Genomic DNA, 25,384 nt, shown 5'->3' with positions numbered 1-25,384 from the left:
GCTTTTCTTGTGAAGTTCATTGATTTTTAAGTGGAGTTTCTCGCTAGGCAGAGAAATAGTAGCCAGAAGCTACTATCTTTTTAAGTGAATGCTTATATCACAAAACAAAAATAGATTTTCCTACTGAAAAAATGATAATAGATAAAACTTTCCATGCATCAAGTTCCAGCTCATGCAAGCTGCATTGATCTCATATAATACTGCCTGAAAAAAGTCATGCTGACAGAATTGTATTTGAATTTCTACACTTGAATAGGTATAATTAACCTCAGTAAGATGAATCAGAGTAATACCATTTTGTCCTTCTGTTGAGGAAGTCAACAGTCTCAGGGAATTACAGGTTATATACAAAGCAGCATAAAGGCATCTCTTCTGCTACTTACATTCAGGATATTATGGATATTAAATAATTATTTGGTTTCTATGGTGGTCAGACTACAGCTGGAGTAGTAGGTACCATTCTGAGATGCAGACGAATTGGGAAAGTTCTAGAGAAGGAAAGTCTAGAAAATGACACCTGAGGAATGCTGGATTAAATTGCTTTTTTCAGAGAAGAAAAACCTGAAGGCGGATGTTTGTAAAAGATAAGCAGAAAGAGGAAGAATATTACCCAATGTCCAGGTCTGTGTTCAGGAAATAACATGGTTAAGTAAGAAAAAAGGGGAGTTTGGCATCTAGAAAAACGTTCTAATAATAAGGATAAGTCAGTACTAAAATAGATTGCCTAAGAAGATTGTAGACTTCTTTCATTGGAATTATTAAAATCAGATTAGACAAATAACTGTGAAGAAAGATTTCAGTATGGTTGGGGTAGGTGTTAGAGCACGTTGTAACTGAATGCAATTTAAGGGGTTTTGGATAAAAAAAAGTCAAGCTCCACTTTGTGAGAAGGTAGAAGAAAATCTTTAAGTACTCTCATACAGTTTTTTGACATCTATTTCTACACAGCATCCTTTCAGTTGTTTTTGGGGACTTTTAAAAAATGTGCTGTAGAATAACAACCTTTGTCAGAAACAGTAAATGAGGAACATTTACAGCTGTCAGAGCAAACTTTAAATTAATGTTTTGCACCAATCAAATTTTATATCTCAGATAACTTAGTTTCATTTTTAAAATAAAAGATACATTTGTGCCACACAAGTGTGAAACTTCTTGAAATACAGGATTTATTCATATGGGGAAAAAATGTTTTTGTATTCTGGTCTTCATTTTACTTTTCTGGGATTTTTGGATTGTTTTGGAGCACAGTTTTGTTTAAAATAAATTAAAAGGATGAACTCAACACTTGAATGAATCAGTAGGGACACTTTAGAAAGGAAACTGCTGCTTTGTCAATGAATAAAATCAGACCTATTTCAGAGCGTGTCTGTGATTAGTTGGCATGTGAGAAGTTGTCATGAATGTCCTTAATGTGTTTCTAAATATACGTTAATCTATTTAATGCAAAGCAGTATGTAACAAGTATAGGAGTGTGATTAGCATATGCAAATATTTTCTTAATGTATTAAATATTTTCTCCTCTTGATTAGTCATTGAAGAAAAATTAGAACTACAGTATGTTCACTATATTCTGTTTTCGTACATGTTATGAAAAAAAAATTAACCAACAGCAAGTTCTGCAGTAAATAAAAAAATACAGGACAATCAAATTCAAATTCTTTGATTTTTTTGTCAGGTATTTGTCAATATTTTATGCCTGGAAAATAAAAGTCTGCTTTGTGGGTTTTTCAGAACATGTTTTTCAGATCTTCCTTCGAAAATAATACTAGAAAACCTTCTTAGTCTATCACATATTGTTATGGTATGAGAAATGGCCTCTCGATCAATTCTGCCTTTCTTTCTGATATCACAGTGCTCACTGAGTCAGGTTTGTGCTGTCAGGTGGTCTAAATTTTTTTTCCTTCTTGCTTAATATGTTCAGCTGCTCACATCTCAGATATGTGTAGTCTCTTTCCCTGCTGTAAATGTTAGGCACAAGTGCTTGAGCTAGAAGGTAGCCGGTACTTCTATTTAAGAAGAATTTGATCTTATAACTTTGAAGCACAGTTATTGATTTTTATTTCTTTTTAATAAAACATATTCCCAAAAAAGATGAAAAGCAGATGGAGCAAAATTTTTCAGCAATGGAGAAAATAGCTGTTGACTGGCACACAAATACTGACACTGAGATGAATCCATATAGCAAAATATGCTCTATATCTTATATTCAGATACATCTGAAGTAGGAATTGCAAAGTAATCCAACATTTCATAAAATTCTCAGTAGTAATGTGACACTAAGTAATATAGAGATAAATGAATGTCTTCATAACCCTTTCTTTTATTTAATAGTGAATATTTATAATATTATGAATGTGCTTTATGCTTTGTTACTTTTAATGTACCTCTATTATAAATCAGACTTCTGTCCATCTATCAGCGGTTTTGTGGATCTTCATGTTCTGCTGATGACAGAAAATATCCAATGACTTCTTTGGTTTAAATTAGTGCCCCTCAGGAAGATTTGATGATACTATTTTTTACAGGAATATGCAGGAGATGACAAGACTGTGTGTTTCACAGATCTATAAATATTACAGGAAGGAGGGGACATTTTAATAATCTACTCTGACATCTTATGTGTTGTGGAGCATGGATTTCATCTGACTACTCCTTCATTTTGGACCAGTAATTTCTGACTGAACTACAACATGCTTTTCTCTTTTCCTGAAATGCATCAATCTTGATTGAAAGTCTTTGCAGTGGTAAATACAAATGTTACCATGTACATTTTAACTCAATTATATTTGCCGTTATTTTATAACAGTGGTAATATTCCAGAGGAATATAGATATCCCTTTGTTGCACATTTTGTTGCCCTGTGTTGGCTTAAGCCCTTTCATTTCTGGTATATCTATCTGCTATATGAAACACCCTATAGTACCATATGTTTGTCACATAAGCTATTACTGACTGATTAGCTTGGTGAGTGACTGAACTGTCATTGGTGCTTCTGGATGCCTTTAACTCTGCTGTGCAGCATCCTGACTTTTTCCTGTTATTTGGTAGATCTATTTTACAGTACACAGAGATGGGAAATGTTCTCTTGGCATGCTCCCTCTAATTCTTTATAGATTTTGATTATGACCTTGCCAACTAAAAACAATATTGTTGTGTTTATGAAAGCTGGCATGCAATTTAAAATGACAATATACAACATCAGCTACTCCCTGTGCGTTCTGTTTAGAAAGCTGGAGTCTTGGTGTGATGCCTAAGCAGGCCACACAAATTGTTCTGGCTTCCTGTCATCACTAAGGCTTTCTCAGTAGTCAGTAAGGATGGGGGTGCAGCATCCAGGCATCGTTCTGGCTATTCTGCTTCTGTGACTAAAGAGTGTATAGTCATGTTGACTCCTCTGGGTTCTGGTTATTTGACAGAATCACTGCTAGTCACAGAGGAAAACTCTGCCCACAGATACCTGACTTTATATGAAAGAGAATATTGACCTTGATTTGGTAAGAGGTTACAGAAAAGTAGTTATGCTTATCTTTGTTATTTATGGGATTTGGTATTTGATAACATTTGGAACAAAAAATAACACAGAAAAGTTCTTGATATGACTCAAGAAACTGAAAAGAATTCCCATCTGCCTTGCTATGTATTTATTTTAAATAGAACAGCCCCTTATCTTTCCATTTTCCACAACCATTATTGCAAACTTGTGCTCTTAGTTATTTACTTTTTCCAACAAAGTGCAATAGCTGCTTCAAAGGCTATCTGCTCTTCCAAAAGAAACTATTTATCAAAAAATTATCAGCTTAGCAGACAAGGGAAATTGTTTGTACTTTACTGGTGCCAAAGGGCTGATCTAATAAAAACAACTCTTGTAAGTCACCTCCATTGCATTATACAGCTACTAAGAAGGCAATGGTCATGACTGCAAATGAATACTAGTGATATTTCACACTTCTTCCAGGAAAATAGATGTTCTATGGCTTGCTAAATAGGACTTTGCTTCTGTATATAAATCATATGCCAGCACTACAATTACTTTTATTGGAATCTTATGCCTTTTATTAAAACAAACAAACAAACAAAAACTTCAGTCTAGCACACACTCAAACATAGGATCTGCTCCTGTAATCAGCTTCACTGAGGTTCTGCCAGAGGCCAAGCGTCAGTATAAGCTTGATTTCAAAATCAGTGACGTGCGGCTTACACGTCCAACGTATAGGTTGATGTTAATTTCAGCATTGTCCCAACAATGTAATTAGTATGTAAAGAAGCCAGAAATAACTCTGAAAAACCTGTTTGTCATGTGTAGAAGCACCGATGTATACTTTTAGATAAAGTTGGTATTTCTCAACAAGAAGAAATATTATAAACTTAAACTGTGTGTGTGTTTTGCTTTCTTCAAGCAAAAGTGTTCTGTGGCCAGACACTGATTCTAAGGAGAGCACCTGGCAGGAGCGTGGTTAACCTTTCCCTGACCATCCCTGGAGCTCCTCCAGGCTGCTGGGAGGGAGGAGTGGGAGTTACCAGCCATGCCTTGTTAATTCATGCTTTGCTTATGGGCTACACCAGCATTTGTGTAGCACTTACCAGGATACCCTACTTTTGGGAAGCGGTGTGCTGCAGCTTTCAGACCAGCTCCATGTATTGGGTTTTACAGGGGAAATTTTCTCTCAGCTGTCAGCTGATTAGAGTGTATGGTGGTTTTTTTGTTTTTATTTTTTTTCCCCTCCCAGTCTGTTGCTCATGTTACCAGCTGTTTACTTGCTTTTCTTGTTTTGATTCAGAAACATAAACTTTTTTTTTTTATTCAGAAGCATACTTTTATGCCTTGAAAATCTTTTGAGTACAGTCATTTGGACAGTTCCCACATTAGACAGCTTTGTCCCAAAAGGAAAGTGCATGTAATTCAAACCACCAGTGATGGGAACAACGTGCCCAACAAACTGATGCTGGTTCTTGCAGGAAAGGTGAAGGAACTTGTTTAAAAACGTGAGTTTGCACAGACCATCTCCCATAAATTATTCTTTCTTGCTCCTTGTTTTGATTTCATTTCATTTCCACATGTTTATAATTTTATGTTTGGTTCTCTGTTAATAAGTATGCAATTAGTGTTTGATATGAGTTCCAGTGTAAATAATTTGCAGTAGATGTGGTAATGAATATTTTTAAAATTGGCGTATATATAGTAGGATAGCAGATATTGAATTCGTGTTCAGCTAGACTCCTGATGAGAAAATTTAGCTGTGACTTGGTCATCTTGCTCAGCATTGCCTCTGGATTTAGATCTAGTCTATTGATTTATTTAAAGTAGTGAAATAAAACAGAAAAAAACCTCTGGTTTTTTTTATTCAGTGATACTTATTCTTAATGATGATCTTTCAACACTATAGTGAAAAAAAATGAGCTTTTTTGAGTATGTATTTATATTCATTATTATTGTTGTAACATTTTAAAAAGTAGGATGGTCAGTTTTCCCAGAGGAGTAAGGCCACTAGAGATGTCAAGACCTGAACTATAGAACATAATCTTAAAGGATGTAGAAAATGGATTAGTGAAGTTACAGTGGGCTGAAGATAATAAGCTCTTTCAGAAAGCTTTTATGTTAATAGATTATTGAATTTCATCTGCTGTTTTATCACTGCATAGATTAATGCAAAGTAATATATATGAACAGATGAAAAAGGTTCTCTTTCTACATTAAATGAATTCTATATGAGAATATTGAGCTATCTATTATCGCTCAGAAAAAAAGTTATAGCAGCTATTCTGTTTAAAATATCAGAATAGTAGTTGTTGAAAGAGCAAATAAAATCTTAAATGGGAATAGAGAATAAAATGGAAATAATATTGCTACTGTACAGATTCATGGTTCACTTGCATCTTGAATACAATATGCTGATATTTGTGGTGCAGCTCAGATGGCTCTAGGAGAATAGAAAAGATACATTAAAGGCAGTGAGCAAGGATTTCTTAGGTTGGAAGAGGCTCAGTGGGGGAAAGGAAGGAAACAACACAGACCATTACATTTTGAGTGGGATCAAGCATGTGAATAGGGTACAATTGTTCATCCTCTCATCCAATACCAGACCTAAGGACATAGATGAAACCAAGAGGTAGGCTCAGGATAAAAACAGTTGAGATGTGTTGTATATGTGTGGAAATCATTCCTTCAGCATCTTCTAGATGCTGCAAGTTTATGTGAGTTTATGTGAGGTAACTCCTGGGACAAACATGAACCCAAAGGCACAACCTCTGACTAAGAGTGTCCCTGAGATGCAAGTCATTGAAGGTGGTGTAAAGCTGTGTGGAGTATCTGTAGGGATTTAAATTCTTTCCTGCATATCCACTGTAGGCCACTGTGAAGAGACAGGAATGAGAGAACAACAGGCTTACAGATACACTTATTTAAATTTATGCCTTAATTTTTCTTGATCTAGAACACTTTTCTGATGTCTAATTTCAGAAGTATGTTGCAAGACAATGGCAAAGTAAACAAGCAAGTCAAACCAAAATAATACTTTTAAACAAAACCTCTTTACATTGGCTTGGATTCATTTTGTGTGAAGGATAATTTAAATTACTTGCTACTGAATTAGAAAAAATAGAAATCCTGTGATTGCCTAGGGGAAGAAAGCAAATCAATGATATAGAATAGTCAGAATTCAAGTTTTTATGAATACAAACAATGTGACAAGAAATGTAAAAAGTGACTTTACTGTTTTCCCTACCTCTAATTTTCTTTCCATCCAGAAAGATTCTGTTGGCATGTCTATGATGCATGTTCTGATGTGTTGTCTCCAGTTTATTACAGCACTGTTTTTTCCTCTTGTAGGTTAACAGAACCTTCTGGATATTTAACAGATGGACCCATAAATTATAAATATAAAACTAAATGTACATGGTTAATTGAAGGATAGTAAGTATTTATTTATATAATTTAAATTTTCTAACAATTTGGTACTGTGTATTCTAGAGGTTGAAAGAACTCCTGAAGTAGAAACTGCATGTGGATACAGTATAAACAGTTTTGGTCTTTAGTTTGTTTGTTTTGTTCTTGTTTAAATGTCATAAAGAATTAAAAAAAAAAAAATAAAAGAAGTAGGATTTTCAGGATTCCTCAGAGTTGGCCAAATTCCATTCCCATTCAAATTGCTGGCAAAAGTTAGGCTGACGTTGGAATTTGGCCAGTGCTGCAAACTCTCAAAACCCAATGATAAATTTGTTGCATGTTTGATTACCTTTACATAAGCTCTACATGTGGTTACAGAATCCCATTATTTCACTCATTATCTTACTAATCTTATTTAACTCGTATCAGTGATAAATCAGGAATGGTCTCAAGTACAGAACGCTTATTCAGTTACATGTTGCTCAAAAGTTAGTGCTTCTATAAAGTATTTTCTTTGGCATTCTAGTATTCCTCATGTACTTAATTTCAAAACAATTTTGTGCCCACAGTTTAGATGTCTCATCTGTTTTTAATTTTTCAGTTTGTGCAGCACAGAAACACACAGACATGCCCAAAGAAATAATGAGACACATGCATTAGTACAGCTAACTGTTAAAAGCACAAACTGGTTGCATCTCAGTGGGACTCTTCCCCCTCTGGATATGGGTCAGGATTTTGCTGACTCTATTCTGAGTTCTACTAACATTCTGGAAGAAAATTAACCTGTTCTGTATTTCTGTGTTGTCATAATCTCAATTACCATAGATATCTGCTCTATAGCAGATATCTAAGGTAAAAGTAAAGTAAAAAACAAAGGTAATAGTTCAGAAGGTATCAGAAAAGGTAAAAGTGTAGTATCTGATCTAATTTTGTTCTGCTCATATGCAGATAATAATTTAAACACAATGAAGTTATGGATAATTTGCAAAATTATTTAAATAGAAGCTTCAATTTCTAGGTGATTAGGCTGTAGCTGAATATCTTTCTGCCCTAGCTAGACTTCTCTTTTTACCCAAGTTGGCTCAGGAATGTTTGCACTGCACTACACCGTGCTAAAGTGGAAACATGCCTCAGGAGCACAGGCAAACTCTGCTTTGGAGCTGGTCTTCACTCCGTTTCTCCCCATCACCAGAGATAGTGTGGGCAGCTGGAGGACACAGTGTGCTGCGCACTATGTGAGAGAGTAAAGCAACCCAGTAACACAGTGCAAAATGTCAACATACAAGGAAGTCACATATAAAAAATACTCTGTCTCAAAAAATGTGCAGAGAGTTCTCTCAAAGGACCTGTCACAAAAACCCCACGTTTTCCAAACTGACAAATTGCACTCAAGCCTGTCAGAAGTGGGGAGACATAAAAGAAAATAATCATTTTGTTTCATGGAATATGTATCGGTAATTTTGCAATACATGAGAAGTCTTCTTTCAGAAAGTTTACAGATCCCTCTGGATCTCAGCCAAAAATTAGTGAAATTTGACTCCCAGGTGTTGGGAGAGGGCGGAGGCAGGTACTTGCACTAATATTGCTTGCTGGTTTAGATTTGTGTTTTAAGATTTTCAATAACTAGTAGAATACTGGAATGATGTGTAGGTGATTTTTTTTCTTGAAAGATTCTTTAAACTTCGTAGTCCTGATATTGTAAAGTAAAGCTAGTATATTAAATGAGATATTTTAATTGCTCTAAATTTGTGGTTCTGAATACTAATAAAATCTGGTGAATTTAAGTCTCTTATTAACTTTAGGGATTATTAGACTTAGACTGAATATGTTATTTTGTTTTTTTTTTAAGATAAAGTGAAATATTTGCTTACCCTGACTTTTGTTATTTAACACCTTGAAATGTTTGGTTATTATTATTACTCAAAATGTTTTAATAGAGTTATGCTGGCATGATCAATTTTACTGTAAGTTGTTTATCTTATGAGCTCAATAATTCTGTAAATAATGTTTTACATCAATGTTCTATTTTTTTTCAGCCCAAATGCGATACTAAGATTAAGATTTAATCACTTTGCCACAGAATGTAGTTGGGACCATATGTATGTATATGATGGAGACTCGATATATGCACCTTTAATAGCTGTATTTAGGTGAGTGTATTTGTGAATCTTTTAGTCCAAGTATGAACATTTTTAGTTACTGGGGAAAAAATAACATTAGAGACTCTAATATATTAACTAGCTTGCTTTCTTTTATTAATAATATGGGAACATGTATGTAAAGTTGTATTAGGATGAATTCCAAAGCCTTTGGTTAGGTGATCAGAGCATAAATCCATTTTGTGACTTGTACTTACTGCTAACATTGCATGGAGTGTTAATGCTTATACACTGGCATTTTTCCTGGAAACCCCTACCTTACCATGGACAAGTTTTATACGCCTTTTATGATTTGTTTTTTTTTAAAAGAAGTTCTCAAATTATATTTAGGCACCATCTTGCTTATATAGTTAACCACCAGAATAGCTAATTCCCTCCTTCCTTCCTGCCCCCCCCTTCTCTCCCAAGGATTACTTATAAGCATTTTTCCCATTTTCTTTTCCAGTGGTCTAATAGTCCCTGAAGTGCGTGGAAATGAAACTGTTCCTGAAGTAGTTACTACATCTGGCTATGCATTGCTCCACTTTTTTAGTGATGCTGCTTATAACCTAACGGGATTTAACATTTTTTATTCGTAAGTATTTTTTTAATATGTAATGACTTTTGTTTTTTTCAATGGCATAATGATTATACTTAGTGGTGTGTTTCTAAAACCAGAGAGCCAGGGTTGTAATAAGTTATTAAGGTACAAGTTAGGGGAAAAAAAATCTCAGAGATAGAGTATATTGTTTTGAGTGAAGCCACATGGCCATTCCAAGAGTATGTTTTTCCTATGCCATATGGAACTAAAATGTATCTCTTCCAGTGTTTATCCAACACATGTAGTTGTCATATGGAATAGAAGGGAGATTATACCTGCTGTCATGTCAATTCCCTTCTCTTGAACTAGGATCGCGATTTTTCTTGCTGAATATACTTCTGTGGCTTATGAAACCACTGAAATTCTACTTTGGCTTTTGTGCCAGCCACAAAGATTTTATTCCATTTCTTTTCTACTTCTCAGGTACTTTCCCTTCCTATTTTCAATCTCAGTTTGCATTCTGCCTTCACAGTTCTTATCTGCTCTGTCTGTCTTTTAATTCCTCTGATGGCAGAGTCTAATCTGATATAACTATGCTTTATTCCGGTCCCCTTTTCTATGTCAGCAGTTCTAAAGATGCATCCAATGGATCTGAGCCTCTTCCTTCTTTATGTATCTGCTGTTGATCTCAATTGCTGTCTCATTTGGGACTGTGGTGGGGGGAAACAGTTTTCCCCCCTGCAGTTATAAAATGGTAAAACCCCAGGGGGTGGTGACCCTTGAAGTTTTGAGGTTTTACCCAATGAGCGCTTTTGCAAAATATAAACATATCACAAGCAGAACAGAAGAGAAGAGAGGTTGTAGTTGTAGTTAGAGAGGTAGCCATGTTGTAAAGCCACGAGGAGTGAGGGCAGGAGCCCCCTAGGGGGCTCTGGCCCCCCAGCCCCCAGCTGGGGGGGCTGCAGGGACTTGGAACAGCGTAAGGCTGAGCTAAGTACCTGTAGCTGAAAACTAAAGAAGTTTTCTCCACCGTGAGCAGAGACAGAGCAGCAGCAGCGTCCAGAGATTGTGGCTAAGAGCCAAGAGATAACTGAAGAAGCAGCAACAAACATGCAGCCAAAGAATACACAGAGCTATCCGACAGGAAGAGAGCCAGCAGCAGAGAGAGCAGACCTAAGCTCTACAGACAGAGTTTTTGGGATAAGAACTTAACCAAAGGACCCCAAACTCCTTGGAGTCCCCTCACTTCCTAGAAGGGAGGGGTGAAGTGCAACATGCACTGCAGAAAAGAGCTGAAAAGCTCAGGCATCCTGGAAAGCTGGACCGGGACGATTAAAGGAATGCAGAGGGGGTGACCTTGGCCCCCCCTTGCCGCTGCTGCCAAACTGGCAACCTGAGACAGAGCACAGGAGATCTGGTAGAACTCTTGAGGCAAAGGCCTTCAACTGAAAGCTGCCCAAGATGTTCTGACTCAGGGGTGAATCCCCTGAGGAAGGGACCTTCATGGGGGTCTTACGCCCCATGACATGACGTGGTGACACGAGTTTTGTCCCTGCTACGCAGCCCACGGAAGAGAAGACCCTCGCTTGGAGACGACGGGCCGAGGGGCTTGGAGACCCCCTTGTGTGTATTGAAAAGAGATCCAGCTACAACAATCCAGTTACAACTGCTGCATAGAAGAAGAGAACCTGCTGCCTTAAAGACTGCTACTCTGAGAGTGAAAAGGGATCTTTTCCTTCTTCCCTCCTGGACTTTTATTTGGAGGGGAGAAGAGATTTGATCCATTGTAAATACTTATGTCATGGTAGAGATAGCTAAGATTGTATAAAATGTAGTATTTATTTGTACAGTCATTGTAATATATATTCCCTTTCCCCCATTTTGAGTCTCGTGTGGTGTCTGGAAAAACCATCTCACACTGGGTTGAGGTGTGAGAGAGGGTTTGGACTAGGGAATTGGATTTTGGGGTTCTCAAACCATGACAGGGACATGCTTGTGACACGTAATGCAACGCTCTTCATGCTGGATGCTTTAGGTCAAGAGGGGATTGCTTGGTCCTCTTGGATCTGTTTCTTTATGTGGTAGTTTTTCCATGATTGAAGATATACCTGTTCCTTTCTCTCAATTCTTTCAGATTCTGAAATACCAGTTACTGGGATGTGGTGGCCAGCACCGCATTTCTTATGTGGAAGTACATGTAATATTTTTTTCATATTCTTTATTAATTTAACATTCCTATTTGTGCTTCTGACCATAGCTTTGCTCTTGGCAGAGGTACTTGTTAAATTGTCTATGGAAAGATTGTTCCTGTAATTTGCAGCTTGGCTACCTTTGACCAGATAATAAATGGCTATTCAGAGTTTAGGAAACCTCACTAAATATATTGCATTGGAAATGGCAGTCTAGAAGACTGAGTATTTTTAATTTTTGTCTGTTGACATCAGTAAAATGCAATCACCTGGCAGACTTCTCTACTGTAATTAGATACATTTTTCAGTTATCCCTGAAGCTTTTATTGCACTTTTTTTTTATTTGTCTTGGGAGCAAATGGCAATATGACATGGCATTCTTAAGGAATGAGAGTATGTGCTCTGCATTCTTTCGTTACTTGGTAATGTGGTGCATGCTGCATATAATTGCCTAATTTTTTGGGAAGATTTAAAATAAATGAAAAAACCTGCCAGTTTTTAATTCCATTACATATATAACTCATGAAATTTTATGTACTCTGATCTCGTGTTTCTTCTATTGCAATAGATACTTTTAAAATATATATTTTTTAATAAGCCAACAGTAATGATTTTTATGATAAGGAAGTACCTACAATTACTTTTTATGGCTGCATTAATTTTGTTTCTGTTACTGATCTATTGCACTCTGCTTCTGTTACCCTTTTCCTTCGTTGATTTTCCACTTCATCTTGATGTACTGCTCGTATTCCTTTATTTTGGGAAAGACAGAAGCACAAAATCTGTGATTTAAAGTGCCATGCCAGTTGCAAACAACAGTAGTTACTCCAGAACAGTCTGAGTAAATTTTGTGTTCCTTGGAGTCAGGCGTCTTGGTTCCAATTCTGCTGATCCAGTTTTTCTCATTTAATTTGAATCCTTTATGAACCTCTTGGAGTGGGAATTTGTCTACTTTCAGAGTGCTGGAAAAACTGAACCGTTCATCTCCCTGCAGAACAGTCTCCCTGTGAAGTGGGGGGAGAGGTTCCTCACAGCTGTAACGTGCAGCAGTTGATGCCATAAATGGTTTTAATGCCATGTGTGTTACCAGGCGAAAGCCCAGGATGTTTGCAGTTCAGATGTGGGATTTTCTATTTTAGTAGCGTAACAGAGTCAGTCTTTTGAGATATGAGTGTCTAGAAAACAAAAACATGTCTGCTGACAGTCCTACCACAGCTACATTTTGTTGAAGACCAGCCTCAAATAATTGTTTGCTAACTTTTAACAGTCCTTTCTTCATTCAGAAAGAGCAAGGAAGGCTTTGACCAGTATCCATCTCACATATACAGGGAGTTCTTTGTGTTATCATCAGCAGTTTTTATGCAATAACAATTTATTCTGAGTTTCAACCCAACCCTTTGCTATGAGTCATCAAAAAAGGTTTCAAATCCTTTTTGGACTTCAGCAGGCACATACCACCTGGGACTCTGTTTGTGGAATCTCTTGAACCCACATACTTCCAATATCTTCCATCTCCCCTCATCTCCAAGGAGTTGCTTGCATTTCTGGAACCACTTTGCTTAATTTTGTAGTCCGGTTGCCTGTGATCTCAGTGTTCGGTAGGGTGTATCACAGAAACACTAATTCCCATAATAGTCACAGACTTCTTTCAGCCTAAGCTTTCTTGGTTTTGCAACTCTGACTGCAGAGTTAAGGAGGCAGAGTTAAGGTGGCTCTATTATTAATGCTTCAAAGCATGAAGTGCGACCTGTAGGTAGTTTTTGGATATTAGCCTTGCATCTTGTATTTTTCCTTACATTGTTTTTCCTGTTTTATTCCCCTCAGATGTTAGACATCTGTTTTATAATACGGAACAAAACTACTCAGAAAAACCCTTTAAATGTAAGCCTGTGGTGGAGACTTTAAGCTCAGTCACTTCCAGTGGGCTTGTTCCTAGAGATAATAAGCATTTGAAAGGACTGATTAGAGTGCTGATACTGGAACAGAGCAAAAAAAATAGGTGGTGATCTGCTCAGGCAGGGCCTGTCCTCCTGCTTAATGTCAATACTTGTTACAGTGCAAGATATTTGTGACCCTGGCTGCATCACAGACTCTGTATGTAAGCCTGGATAAACACCTTTTGAACTCATTTGCCTGTAAAATCACCATTAGATTTGTGTTTTATCAGAAAATATAAATTTTTCATGGCAAAAAATACTTTGTCTAACAAACATTGTTGGAGTACTGTCAGGTAAAACCACTGTCATCAGCTCTTGATTCGTCATTTCTTTTATTTTACTTTTTTTTTTCTCCCCAGAATTAATTCCTGTCCTAATAACTGCTCAGAACATGGGAAGTGTACAACCAGTGTGTCTGTACCAAGCCGGGTATACTGTGAGTGTGACAAGTATTGGAAAGGAGAAGCCTGTGATATTCCATATTGTAAAGCCAACTGTGGCAGTCCAGATCATGGGTACTGTGATTTGACAGGAGAGAAGCTGTGTGTTTGCAATGACAGCTGGCAAGGTAAGGTTTTGTTATGTGGAATCAAGTCAATCTATTAAAAAATCTGCTTTTAATGCATCCTATGTAGCACACATTGGCCTCTCTAAAGAATGAACACAGATGAAATACTAGTTTCTGGAATAAATTTTTGTGTGGATATAGATATGGATAATTTAATGCCATAAGAGGCTCACAGCTTTGATATTTTCTGTCTGAAGGTACAGCAGAAATATGTGACCTGGAGTTTCTTGTGTTGGGCATTTTTCCTTTTTGGATCATTAATTTGAAAAAAATAATGACAGTGACTACTGGAGAGTTGTGAACACTTCTGAAGACTAAATTCCTCCACAGCCTAATTTTCTATTTTGTTTTTTAAATGTCTAGATAGATTTGATTTTATTCCCCCCTCTTTTAATGTCATATAATCTCATCACATATTTAGTGCTTCCTGATGTGAGTATCCACTGTCTGGTTTTTGGCTGGGTGTTATTTGTATGAGCCTCTCAATGAAAAAGGAGGGTAAACTGCTTTTTTATAACAGTACAAGAGTTATGTGTGGACAGGTACTGTGGACTAATAGATGTACTTTAAGCATATGCTGTAGTTTACTCCCAGTACCATAAATAATTGTTTCTCATTACAGATAAATTATTTAAGATCTTAAATGTTTAATTCACTGACTATAATTATGCTAGATGTTTGTGAATTTTGTTTTTATCCTTTACCACTTCTCTTACAAGTCTCAATTGGATTAGCTTGCTATGAATTGAAATTGCCATTCTTCTCTTAACAGAAACACTAAAATACCTCCAGATTACTTATCTGATATGCCCTCTTCCTATGACTTCCTGCCTCTACTTCTGTTTTATTACTGTTTCTTTTTGCCTGTCAAAGGAAATGACTTTTTTACTACTATTAACTGTCACACCTATTACTCCAAAGACACGATAAGATTTAATACATTTCTCTTCTTAATAATTAATGAGTTGTTCATTAAAAGGCAGTCAGTGCACCCACAGAAGGGAAGTGGTTTAGCTGTATGGTCATTGAATGGAAATAGTGTAGACTTGTTACTGAGTCCTTTAGAACGCACCAGGATTGTAATGCACAGAAAGATCCTGAAAGCTTGATCTCTGTAAGGAAGTTCTGAATAGAATTTGTAGCAAGAATATCATCCTTTTAACTGTGCATGGATTCCTTGCAATTTCAGATCCCTGTGTTCAAAATGGGGAAATGTCACAAATCTTTGGAAATTATTTTTAGTCTATGTCTTCAGTTACAGTGCTAAAAACTTCCTTAGAAGCTTTGAACACAAAATAAAATTAAAAGTCTAACTTCCTCTGTTAGTACCTTCCTTTCACTTAGCATTTCTGTACATACTGGCTTCTCAATCTTTCCTACAGTGCACAGGATGATATAATTTCCTTCATTGTTCCTTGGATTTTCACTGAACCTATATAGATTTAAATTATTTTTCTTTTTTATTCTGTCACAGATGAGCCGGCTTGGCTACATAATTGTATTTTCTTACTAAATAAAAAATAATACCAGACTTTCCTTGAGCTCTCTGGGAGACTACTTCCTTCTCAAGTCTATTTCTTTATTTATTTGTATTTACATTTTCTATAGTTTCTACACTGATAGTATCTTCTGTGTAGGTCATTTGCACTGCTGGAATCATAAATTTCTCTACTTATTTTAATGGTCTTGCTATCTGACAAGTTTTTCCTTGTTTAGTAATTCAAACTCAGTGACTAGAGAGTCTTGCTCTCTCTGATTTTGAAAAGAGTTTATGTTTTGTTTTTTATTCCCATTTTTTTGTTGAATATGTTTAGTACCTATATCATATAACAACAAATCATTGAACTGAATTGATTGGGAAGTATAATAATTAAAATCTGTGGTTCAGAACATAAACTCTGAAATTTCCTTTTACAACATGGGGTTTCTTTCTTTTACAATGGTGACATCTTGTGGATATTGTGGAAGGAGCAGCTCTGAAGAACATTTCATGTTTAAAACAAGTATTCTGAGAAAAGAAAACACTGTATTTTTGGGGATAGAAAAATTTTTTGAGTGAAAAGTAGGATCCTCTGATTATAAGATGCATTTTGTGGAATGTAATGCAAGGATCTTGTAGATACTTGCAGCTGGTTGTTAGTCATACCAGTATAGAATAAAGCCATGACAATAATAACTTTTAGATTTGGAAAGCAAATAATTTATGTAATTTTTTTAAATTTTTATCAGGCATTGCATTTAGCAAAAAATGTACTTGTTAAATGTAGTGGGTCTTTTTAAATGAAAGTAGTTTTTAAATAATGCTAGTAATGTTAAATGTTTCTGAGATGGTTGGTCTCATACAGGAAGAAAATTTAATATTTATGTGAAATCTGGTTAATTTAAACTATTCAGGCAATGTAAGGGAGGCTGAAGTTTTTGCTAAAGAGTTATTCCTTTATGATCATTACATCTTATTACACTGTCCCATTACTGGCTAATTTATCTGTATTATATAGCAGAATGTGTTGATGCCTGCAGTTACAGGCTTGGATGTAATTCAGGGAGGAAAAAACCATACCTTTTAACTGCTCACTTGATCTCTTTTTCTTTGCTAGGTACAGGTAAAAGAGAAATGAAGACTCCACTGAGACAAAAGTGGTGACTCTTGCACTAGTTGACCTATTTAAGAAGTTTATAGAACAATGCTTTTGCTGAATGTATTCACAGCCAGCAAATTGTCTTTGACACTAGGAACGCTGTGTCTTAGATTGTCTAGGCTGTAAAGCAGCACAGAGATTTCCAAACAGTTAAAACTTCTGTAACAGGTGTAAAAATTCAGAATGACTGAAAGGATTGTGAACAGTTCCACATTTTTTAGAGAGTTAAGTGGACTATCTTTGAACATGCTGAAAATGTTGCTAACTACTGGGTGTAAAAAGGAAAAAAATAGAGTTCAAAGCTCTCTTAAATTTAAGAAAAACTTTCTTGATGCTTTGATCACTGAACATCAGTACTGCAAGAAAAAGGGGAGTCTGCTTTGGAGGAGTTACAGGGTGTGTTTACATTAGTCTTTAAGAGCCTGAGTAGGGTACCTTCAAAGCAAATCTGATCCTTTTTGTGTATTGCGTGTTGGATTGCATTATGAGATTGCTTGAAAACCGAGGAACTACCTTCCTTTTAGAAGAAACTGCAGCAGAAGATGAGCTCTAGGGTTGCACATAATGCACACCACCTACAAACGGTCATTCGGACCTACTGCAAAGTTAAAACACGAATAACAATTCTGGAACATGTACAGTTGATTCTCCCTACAGATCTGCTCCTAGCAGATAGAGATGTAGCAGACCAGATTCTGAAATTAAACTAATTAACTTTGAAATAAGTCCATTAGCAATTCAGGCAGCTTGAGTTTTATAACATCTCTCTGGGGAAAAATGAGCCTTTAGGTAAGGGGAAGAGTAAACAATGAAAATATAAAAGGAGCTATGACTGCTGCAGTGTAAAATCAGTATTTTGCCTTGCTTATTACTGTAGCATTTATTCTAACAACATTTGAATATAGCCAGAATTACTATGTCAATGTGTGTCAATGCACAACTTAGGTTATCCTGAAAGGACTAACTAGAGTTGAGTTTGTTCCCATTGCATCAGTGGAAAACTTTGAAGTCATACTCCCTTGTTTGGCCTGCCTTATTCCTCAATGCTGAGATGTAGCAAAGCTGTGCTTCTGTGGTGCTGGTTTATCTGATTTATTGAAACCAATGGAGAAAGTCTGAGATGTGAGCTCAGGCAGCTGCAGTTGAAATGTAGCACTGGAAACAGCTTGTGCCAAATGCTTAGGGGTTTGAAATCTGAGGTTTTGGCCTATTGTACCTGGATGTTCTCGGCCAGAAAGCAAACAAGTGTCTAGTTTCAGAGAAGAGGACCTATGGTGTAACGTTTGCTTCAGATAGACCTGTTTTTGGAAGGAAAAAGACAGTAGAGGCAGGTGTCTGATAACTGTTCCGCCCCATGGTAATACCCTCTTTGTCTCAGTTTTACTTTTCAGGATGTCTCTTGGCCAACTACCAATTCAGTCAAGAGAAACTGCAGTTTTACAGTCTGGGACATGTCCTCATATATATGTGCATCTGTACTATATATGCACATAAAAGCAAAAACCCAAGGGGTCCTTTCCTCCCACAATTTTAAGTTAAAATCCAATTTATGCACTCCATATTTGTAGACTTTTTTTATGTTTATCACAGAAATGAGAGTTGTCTAAGGAGATTTTGCATATATAGAATTGGTAGGAAGGAATAGACTTATAATGCATGATTATTTCATATGTACTAGAAATGTTCTTCTGTTTTATTTTCATAGGGAATTTAACAATTTGTAAAGCATCCTTGAGGGCTGTGCAATTTGTAAACAAAATATAGCTATCATAATTAGAAATTTAGTGTCTGAGAATTATGTGTGAGAAAAATCAAGTATCCTTATTGCAAGAGAATGAACATCTCAGGTAAACGAAAAGCTAACTTCAGTTTTAAATACCTTTATGTTGTCATTTGACAATTAGTGAAAGCAAGTTTAGCAGAACTTATCTGTTTCGTTTCAATAAATGGCTGCATTAAATTGGTTGATAATGCTCTGCATGTCTAGTTATTCTGAGATTTAGGAAGGGAGTCCCCTGCTATTTGTGAGTTTCAATGAAAAATGTAATCCATTAAAAATAAATCTATGACCTTCTAAATATTTATTTAAAATGCATACACTTAAATGTAGTAAGACAGAACATGCAAACAATTGATTAAATTAATGATTCCATGCAGTACTTTGTTCTGAACACAAGAAGGAGATAGATAGTGCTGATTTCCCTGATAAGGGGCAATACTAAATTTCGTTCATGATCTGTAGCACCTTCATTTAAGATGAGGAAGAAAGTGATTCATGCAGCTAAAAACTTGTAAGCTTGTTTTCAGAAGTGTCTAAAGTTCTAGATTATAACTTGACAAAGGAAGCAATTAAATGTATGCTGTAATTGAATAGTGAAACAGTTGAATTGTGGGTTTATCAATGTAGTTTATGCTAAAATAGTCTGTAAGTAAAGGGACAAGAAATTGCAATAGATTTTCTGAACCTCAGCATTGAAACTGAAGAAGGCTTGGAATATACAAGGAAATGGTAAAAGGAACTCAACTTCTTAATCATGAAATGTGAGTGGGTGTACTGAACAAGTGACTTAGGATGGAAAGATATCAGTACTGCTTAAGATCTGATCTTGGGGCTGATATTGTTACACACTTATAAGACTGCTGAAGAAATCTGGTAATACAAAGGTGGAAGTTACTTTAAGTTTGAAGGAGGACCAGAATATCTTGCAAAAAAGGCTTTGAGTAATGTGTAATTACTTTAGTATAATTGTAAATTAATACATTAAGAGACTAAGAGCATTAAGAAATTGCTTTATAATCCTGGACTGAAGTGTGGAAGGTGACATGGGAGAAAACTTGCCTTTCTATCTCAATTAGAACATGAACTAATGAATATTATTAATTTTATATACTCTACAAACTATAGGCTGTAAAGTGTCAAGTGCACTAGTAGGAAACTTGAGTTAAAGATATGAAAGCATTACTAGTATACTTCGTTTTATTACTACAATTTTATGAATACAAATAGACTTGGAGAACCATTAGGATAGCCAAGGCTATGGAAGGTACTAACAGAGCATGCTTTGCTTAAACTAGTAAAATGAAGGCTAGCAGGGAGGAGTGTTGCTGTTTATAAACATTTGTGGGGTGTATAGACAGACCAGCTCTTTGAGTTCAGTGATATCAACACTGGTAGAAGAGAAATTGGGATAAACTAGCCATCAGAACATCATTGGAAAACCGGAAGGAGGCTTTTGACTTAGAGCTCTGAAGTTTTCTAGAAGTTAGCAGAGATATTAGAACTAGATATCCTGCTACCATTAGCATGGAGTCTCAAAATGTCTAGTCCAATGGGTATTGTCAGCTACTGCTAATCTGAAAAGCTCTGCTTCTTTTAGAGAGTAAGAAGCAAAGCACATTTTTGTTTAAGATGACAAATCTCATGCAAAGTCTATCAAAGAACATACTTGTTCTCAGTCATGAAAGTCTAGGAAAGCTTTCTGTGCAATGTGCTGTTAGTAAACGCTGCCGTGACATCAGGCCTTATTCCTCTGTACCTGCCTTGTTGATCTTGAGTGGGAGATGTGGAGTCAAACAGCTGAAGGGCACCCTTGAGCAGTACACACTGATGGCAGCAGTGCATCCTCTTTGGCTTGACTGCTCAGACTGACTCTGTGGCTTCCCTGTGGCCGTATCTCTCTTGGATGATCCACCTTCCTGGCTGAGGAAACAAATGGGACTGACTAAGAAACCGGATGGCAATTTAACAACTGCATCGGCTTGTGTGCATTTGGATTTCTGTTTCATTCATGGAGGAGGCTGAGTCCAGGCACAGCTAGCTGGAAACCTAGGCAGGATCTCTCTGCCTGCCACTGAGTCTCCTTTGAAACAAGAGTATTTGCAGGATGGGATAAATAATTACATCCCGTGTGGATGTTGCGGAGTTGTGCAGTGGCAGCGTAGAGATACATAGATATACCTCCTATCAGAATGCCTGTGAGCCATTCCAGAACAACATTTTATTCTCATTTAAATACTAGCTACATGAAAATACAAGTTGATACCACTTTTCTTTAAGAAAGGTGATTTACCTCTTGGGGAATTTATCTGGCTCCAGTCACAGCAGTGAAAGTCTCTGGTGCTGGGAGTGTGACTGACAGAGAGTCTCGTAAATGATCAGACTGGGAAGTTCCCTTAAAATACTGCTTGGTAAAACTTCTTATAAGATTTTTATTGAAAGTATTTTAATATATATTCTCTTATCTAAAAAAAGATTTTTTTCATAATCTCAAATTCATTATCATGCAAAGATTTTATTGGGTACTGGAGAAAAGTGATATTGGGTTTGTATTTGCGGTTGAAAAGTTATGTTGAAGCAATGATTCTCGTGATCCAACATCAAACAAATACAGAATAAACATCAAATACTTTATTTAATTGCTTTGATTAGATTGTATGAAAAAGGCGACTGTGAAATTTATATTCGATGCATCAATGCTTTTGGGATTTCTTCCTATGATCCTAAAGGAAAAGATTAGGTTTGAAGACAGTAGATGATGTTTAGTCATTAGGTGGAAATTGATCTTATGACTTAAGCTACTGGAATAGATTGTTACTTTGGCTTTTCATGAAACTTCTCAATAAATAGAAATTAGATTCTTTCTCATGTGTTGTGTGGATAAATCACTTTTTAAACCTATAGAATTTTTTCCTGCCTTAGAGGATAACATAATTGACTTCCAATTCAGGTTTATAAAGTTGTTTGCTGTTTTTAAATCTTTTATTTTTTTCTCCCAGTGGTTTGACTGACACACTAGGAAGATAAGAAAGAAATTCAATTTTAAGTAAATGGAGAGAAATCATATTTGCATGGAACATAACAAAACATATTTTTCATTATCTTTGTTCTGAAGCTGTAGTTGCTCTCTGTTGCTCAAAAAGCACGTATTTAGTGAATGGGATGTTTCTGAAGAGAAAATGTATTTATGCTGAAATAATGGTATATGTATTCAAGTTGGAAAATCTGGAAGTGATATTTAAAAGTCCTACATTTATCTTGCTTTTATAAAGCAATGGCCACACAAAAGCATTTGCTTTTTAAATGATGTGTTGTTAAAGCCAGTATGATTCTATTGTTTTGCATTTTTGCAACTATGTATTCAGTTTTTGTACTGATTGATCTGTAATAGGGTCATCTTTGCCTAAGTCAGGGACTTGGAACTAGAGGATCTTTAAGGTCCCTTCCAACCCAGGCCTTACTATGATTCTATGATACATAGCTTCTCCTTTCTATCTCACCTTTCCTATCGTTTAGTGTTGACCAGCAAGGAAGCCCTGAGACTGGAAGAGAGTTGTCTGTGACATTCTTTCGTCGCTGATCTGGTTCGCAGTATTGTTGAGATTTTTGCGTGGCTAACTTAGTATAAAAAGGTTTTGCCTGTCTTCATTTATTACAGTCAATGCCATCTCGCTGTAATCGGATTTTCCGTACGGATTTTTGCCGCTCCCTGTCTCCAGAAGTGAAAATTCCCGTCGCTTGGCGTGCGGGGAGTTGCGCTGCTTTGCTCGTCGTTGGCCACCAGGGGCCACTGTTGGCCGCGACATCTCTGCGGGGTCGCGATAACAACAGGCGCAAACGCGGCTTCGCTTTCTGACTGGGGGCACCGTTTTCATCATTTTTAAGCTCTTCCCCGATCAAAGAATACTTAATCAATTGTTTATTTTAAAACCCTTTTAGATTCAAATTAAGTGTTTCCTCCAGTGGTTTATCAAATAGCAATCTTGCTGAGGTTACAGCTCTATTGCAGTATTAATTATTAATGCTTAAGAAATAATATACTGAATTGTTCATACTCTCATTAGACCTCATTCAAATGCCATTAATCTTTTCTGAGTAGAAGGTATAATGAACTGTGGGAATTGAGTGTCTCCATCATTTAGTGAGTGGAAGGTGATTTGGATACAAGTGGACATCATTCTTCTCAGTGAACTAGGAAAAGCTGACAGCTGGTTAGGTACAGATTGGATGCCTGGTTTTTGTGTATAAGAAGTGACTGTAACAAGTTGCCCCAAAAATTATAATAAACATTGGAAAATATAATCTCTCTTCACTGCATCCCCACTCCCTCCAAGATAATATGTTTTAGAAATACGAACTTGATGTACATTACTTATTTGGCTTGTTTAGTAAACTTCAGCAGCTCTCTCTTCTAAATGTGTGTCTAGTCTCTCCTTGACACAGTGTAAATCTTTGCATTCAGAACATCCTTTGCCAGGGAGCATCCTTGCCAAGGAAATCTGATACTTTTTGCATGAAGAGCTGTCTCCTCTTGTTTGCTTTGAACATGGCTTCTTCAAGCTGCATTTGATGAATCTTGGTTCTTTATATTCAGAGAGACTATGGACTCTTCATATCCACCCTCCCTTTGTCACTTATTTTTTTTTTCTCTAAGTGAAAAAGTCAGTAGTTTGAAGGAATGTGATGACTTCTGTAACTGGAACATCTTTGTTAGTCTGCTGTAAAGAATCTCCAGCTCTAATCTCTCTTTCAGTAGGACACACAGTTTTCTAAGGGTACACAAACCTCAGATTTATGCAGTAAGGTAACAGTATTCTCTATTCCGACACGACTTATTATTTTGACCCTTGCTGAGTAATGTAATACTTTCATGAATTACATCATGGTGATGTAATACTTTCATGAACTACCCTAAGATGATCCTGAAATGTAGCTTACTTAGTTTTCAATTTAACTATGTAGAATTGTTCTGTGGTTCTTCAAAGGCTGATCTGATTCTCTGTGCCCTCCAGTAATTGCCTTTAGCAGCAATTTTTCCTCACTGTTCACCCTCTTTCAGGGTCGTAAGTGTTGTTCAACACCAGTATGCCATCACTGATGGCAAAACTCTCAATTCCATGATTGATAATGCTTAAAGTGGAGCACACTGGTGTCCTAAAAATTCAGTGTTCCCCATCTAGAAATAAAGCCAGTCAAGACAAGAGACAAATAGTGCATGTGTTGCCTTTATTTTTTTTTTTTTGGTAGCAAAATTCTGTATATATTCAGGTTTTAAATAACAAGATCTAGAGCATAAACTAATGATGAAAAGATCAGAACAAATGAAAAAAAAAATTTACTCTTCATTACTTTAATTGTCCTATAACTAAAAACCTGTGTGTTTTTCTGGCTTTTCCCTATTTAACAAAAAATGATTGGTTGAAATATATTTGAAAATAACATATAGCTATGTGTTTGGTGGCTTTGTAAAATGATCTATAAAATGTTATAAAATCTAAATATTCAAATTCTTATTTTGATAAAGTGCTTTATAGTGTGTTTTCCACTTGAGAAACAAGGCAGAATGGCATTGGCAAAGGGCAAATTTTTACTTCTGAGATTTAATACAGTGTATATTGTAACTTATTATGTTATTTGCTTTGATGTAAGCTTAGTTTGGTTCAAATACAGTATAGTTTTTCTCCAGAGGTAACATACAGTGCATATTGTGCTACAAGTTTTAGACCTCAGTGATAAGTCATCTAAAAATGTGATGTATTGCGCCTTTCTTTCCATTTTTGACTCATACAATCTGTTTTCTTAGAAGGGCGCAGAAATGGATTGTTATTATTTGAGCTAATCTAATGCTTTCAAATTGACTGACATCCCATGTTGTCAATTTATTCCTTGAGCATCTGTTAAACATAAAAGTCTATACCATATTTTATCAGAATGAGCAATCCTGACATCTGTAATTAAGCCTCCCCTGTTTCTGCTTTGTTGGCTTTAACGTTCCTGTCTAACAGATTGTACAAATTGCACATTTGTTTACAAAACAGGTCCAGATTGTTCTCTGAACGTCCCTTCCACGGAGTCTTACTGGATTCTCCCAAACGTGAAGCCATTCAGCCCTTCCGTGGGCCGCGCTTCCCACAAGGCCGTCCTACACGGGAAGTTTATGTGGGTGATTGGTGGATACACTTTTAACTACAGTTCCTTCCAAATGGTGTTGAAGTAAGTGATTTCTCCTTTGTCACATCCTTTCTGATGTGGCTCAGGGAAAACAGATCTTACCAGGGAGACAGCTTCTATCTTGTAATTTAATTGAAAGATTTATATGTTTTTAGATTCTTTTTTAATGGTCTTATTTTCTGCTTGTAGTTTTCTTATGATTACAGAAAATGAAAATATGGGCAACATCAAACTGTATGTGATACTAATGTATAATTTCTTCAGTTTTGTGAAAAACTGCCAAACATATAAATGTTTGTGGTGGTAGAACAGTGAGAGAAATCCACGTGCTGATGTTTTCAAACCGTACATCTCGAATGTTATCTGCATTATTCAAGTTAATTTATGATTATAGGAGACTTGTATTTAGTGCATGCACTTAGTCAGTTGATGACTTGCCAGTCGGGGTAGGCAGGTCAACTGTATTTCACTTCTTTATATGTATGACAGTTTGTATATATATGTATCTGACCCCCTTTTGAAAATAAAGTTGAAGCAGCTG

General features: G+C 36.3%; 1 protein-coding gene across 1 annotated transcript in view; it reads left to right on the top strand.

The window, feature by feature from the left end:
- Positions 1-25,384, top strand: part of ATRNL1 (attractin like 1) — a gene marked incomplete at its 5' end in the record, with an annotated part of 477,341 nt that overhangs the window by 31,995 nt on the left and 419,962 nt on the right. The window contains 5 exon segments of the mRNA XM_032694659.1: positions 6,827-6,910; positions 8,920-9,033; positions 9,488-9,616; positions 14,048-14,256; positions 24,711-24,885. Coding sequence (XP_032550550.1) covers positions 6,827-6,910; positions 8,920-9,033; positions 9,488-9,616; positions 14,048-14,256; positions 24,711-24,885 — 711 coding nt within the window.

This window comes from Chiroxiphia lanceolata, chromosome 8 (genome assembly GCF_009829145.1).
Source record: "Chiroxiphia lanceolata isolate bChiLan1 chromosome 8, bChiLan1.pri, whole genome shotgun sequence".
Classification (NCBI taxonomy): Eukaryota; Metazoa; Chordata; class Aves; order Passeriformes; family Pipridae; genus Chiroxiphia; species Chiroxiphia lanceolata.
This window is presented reverse-complemented; position numbering and strand designations above follow the sequence as displayed.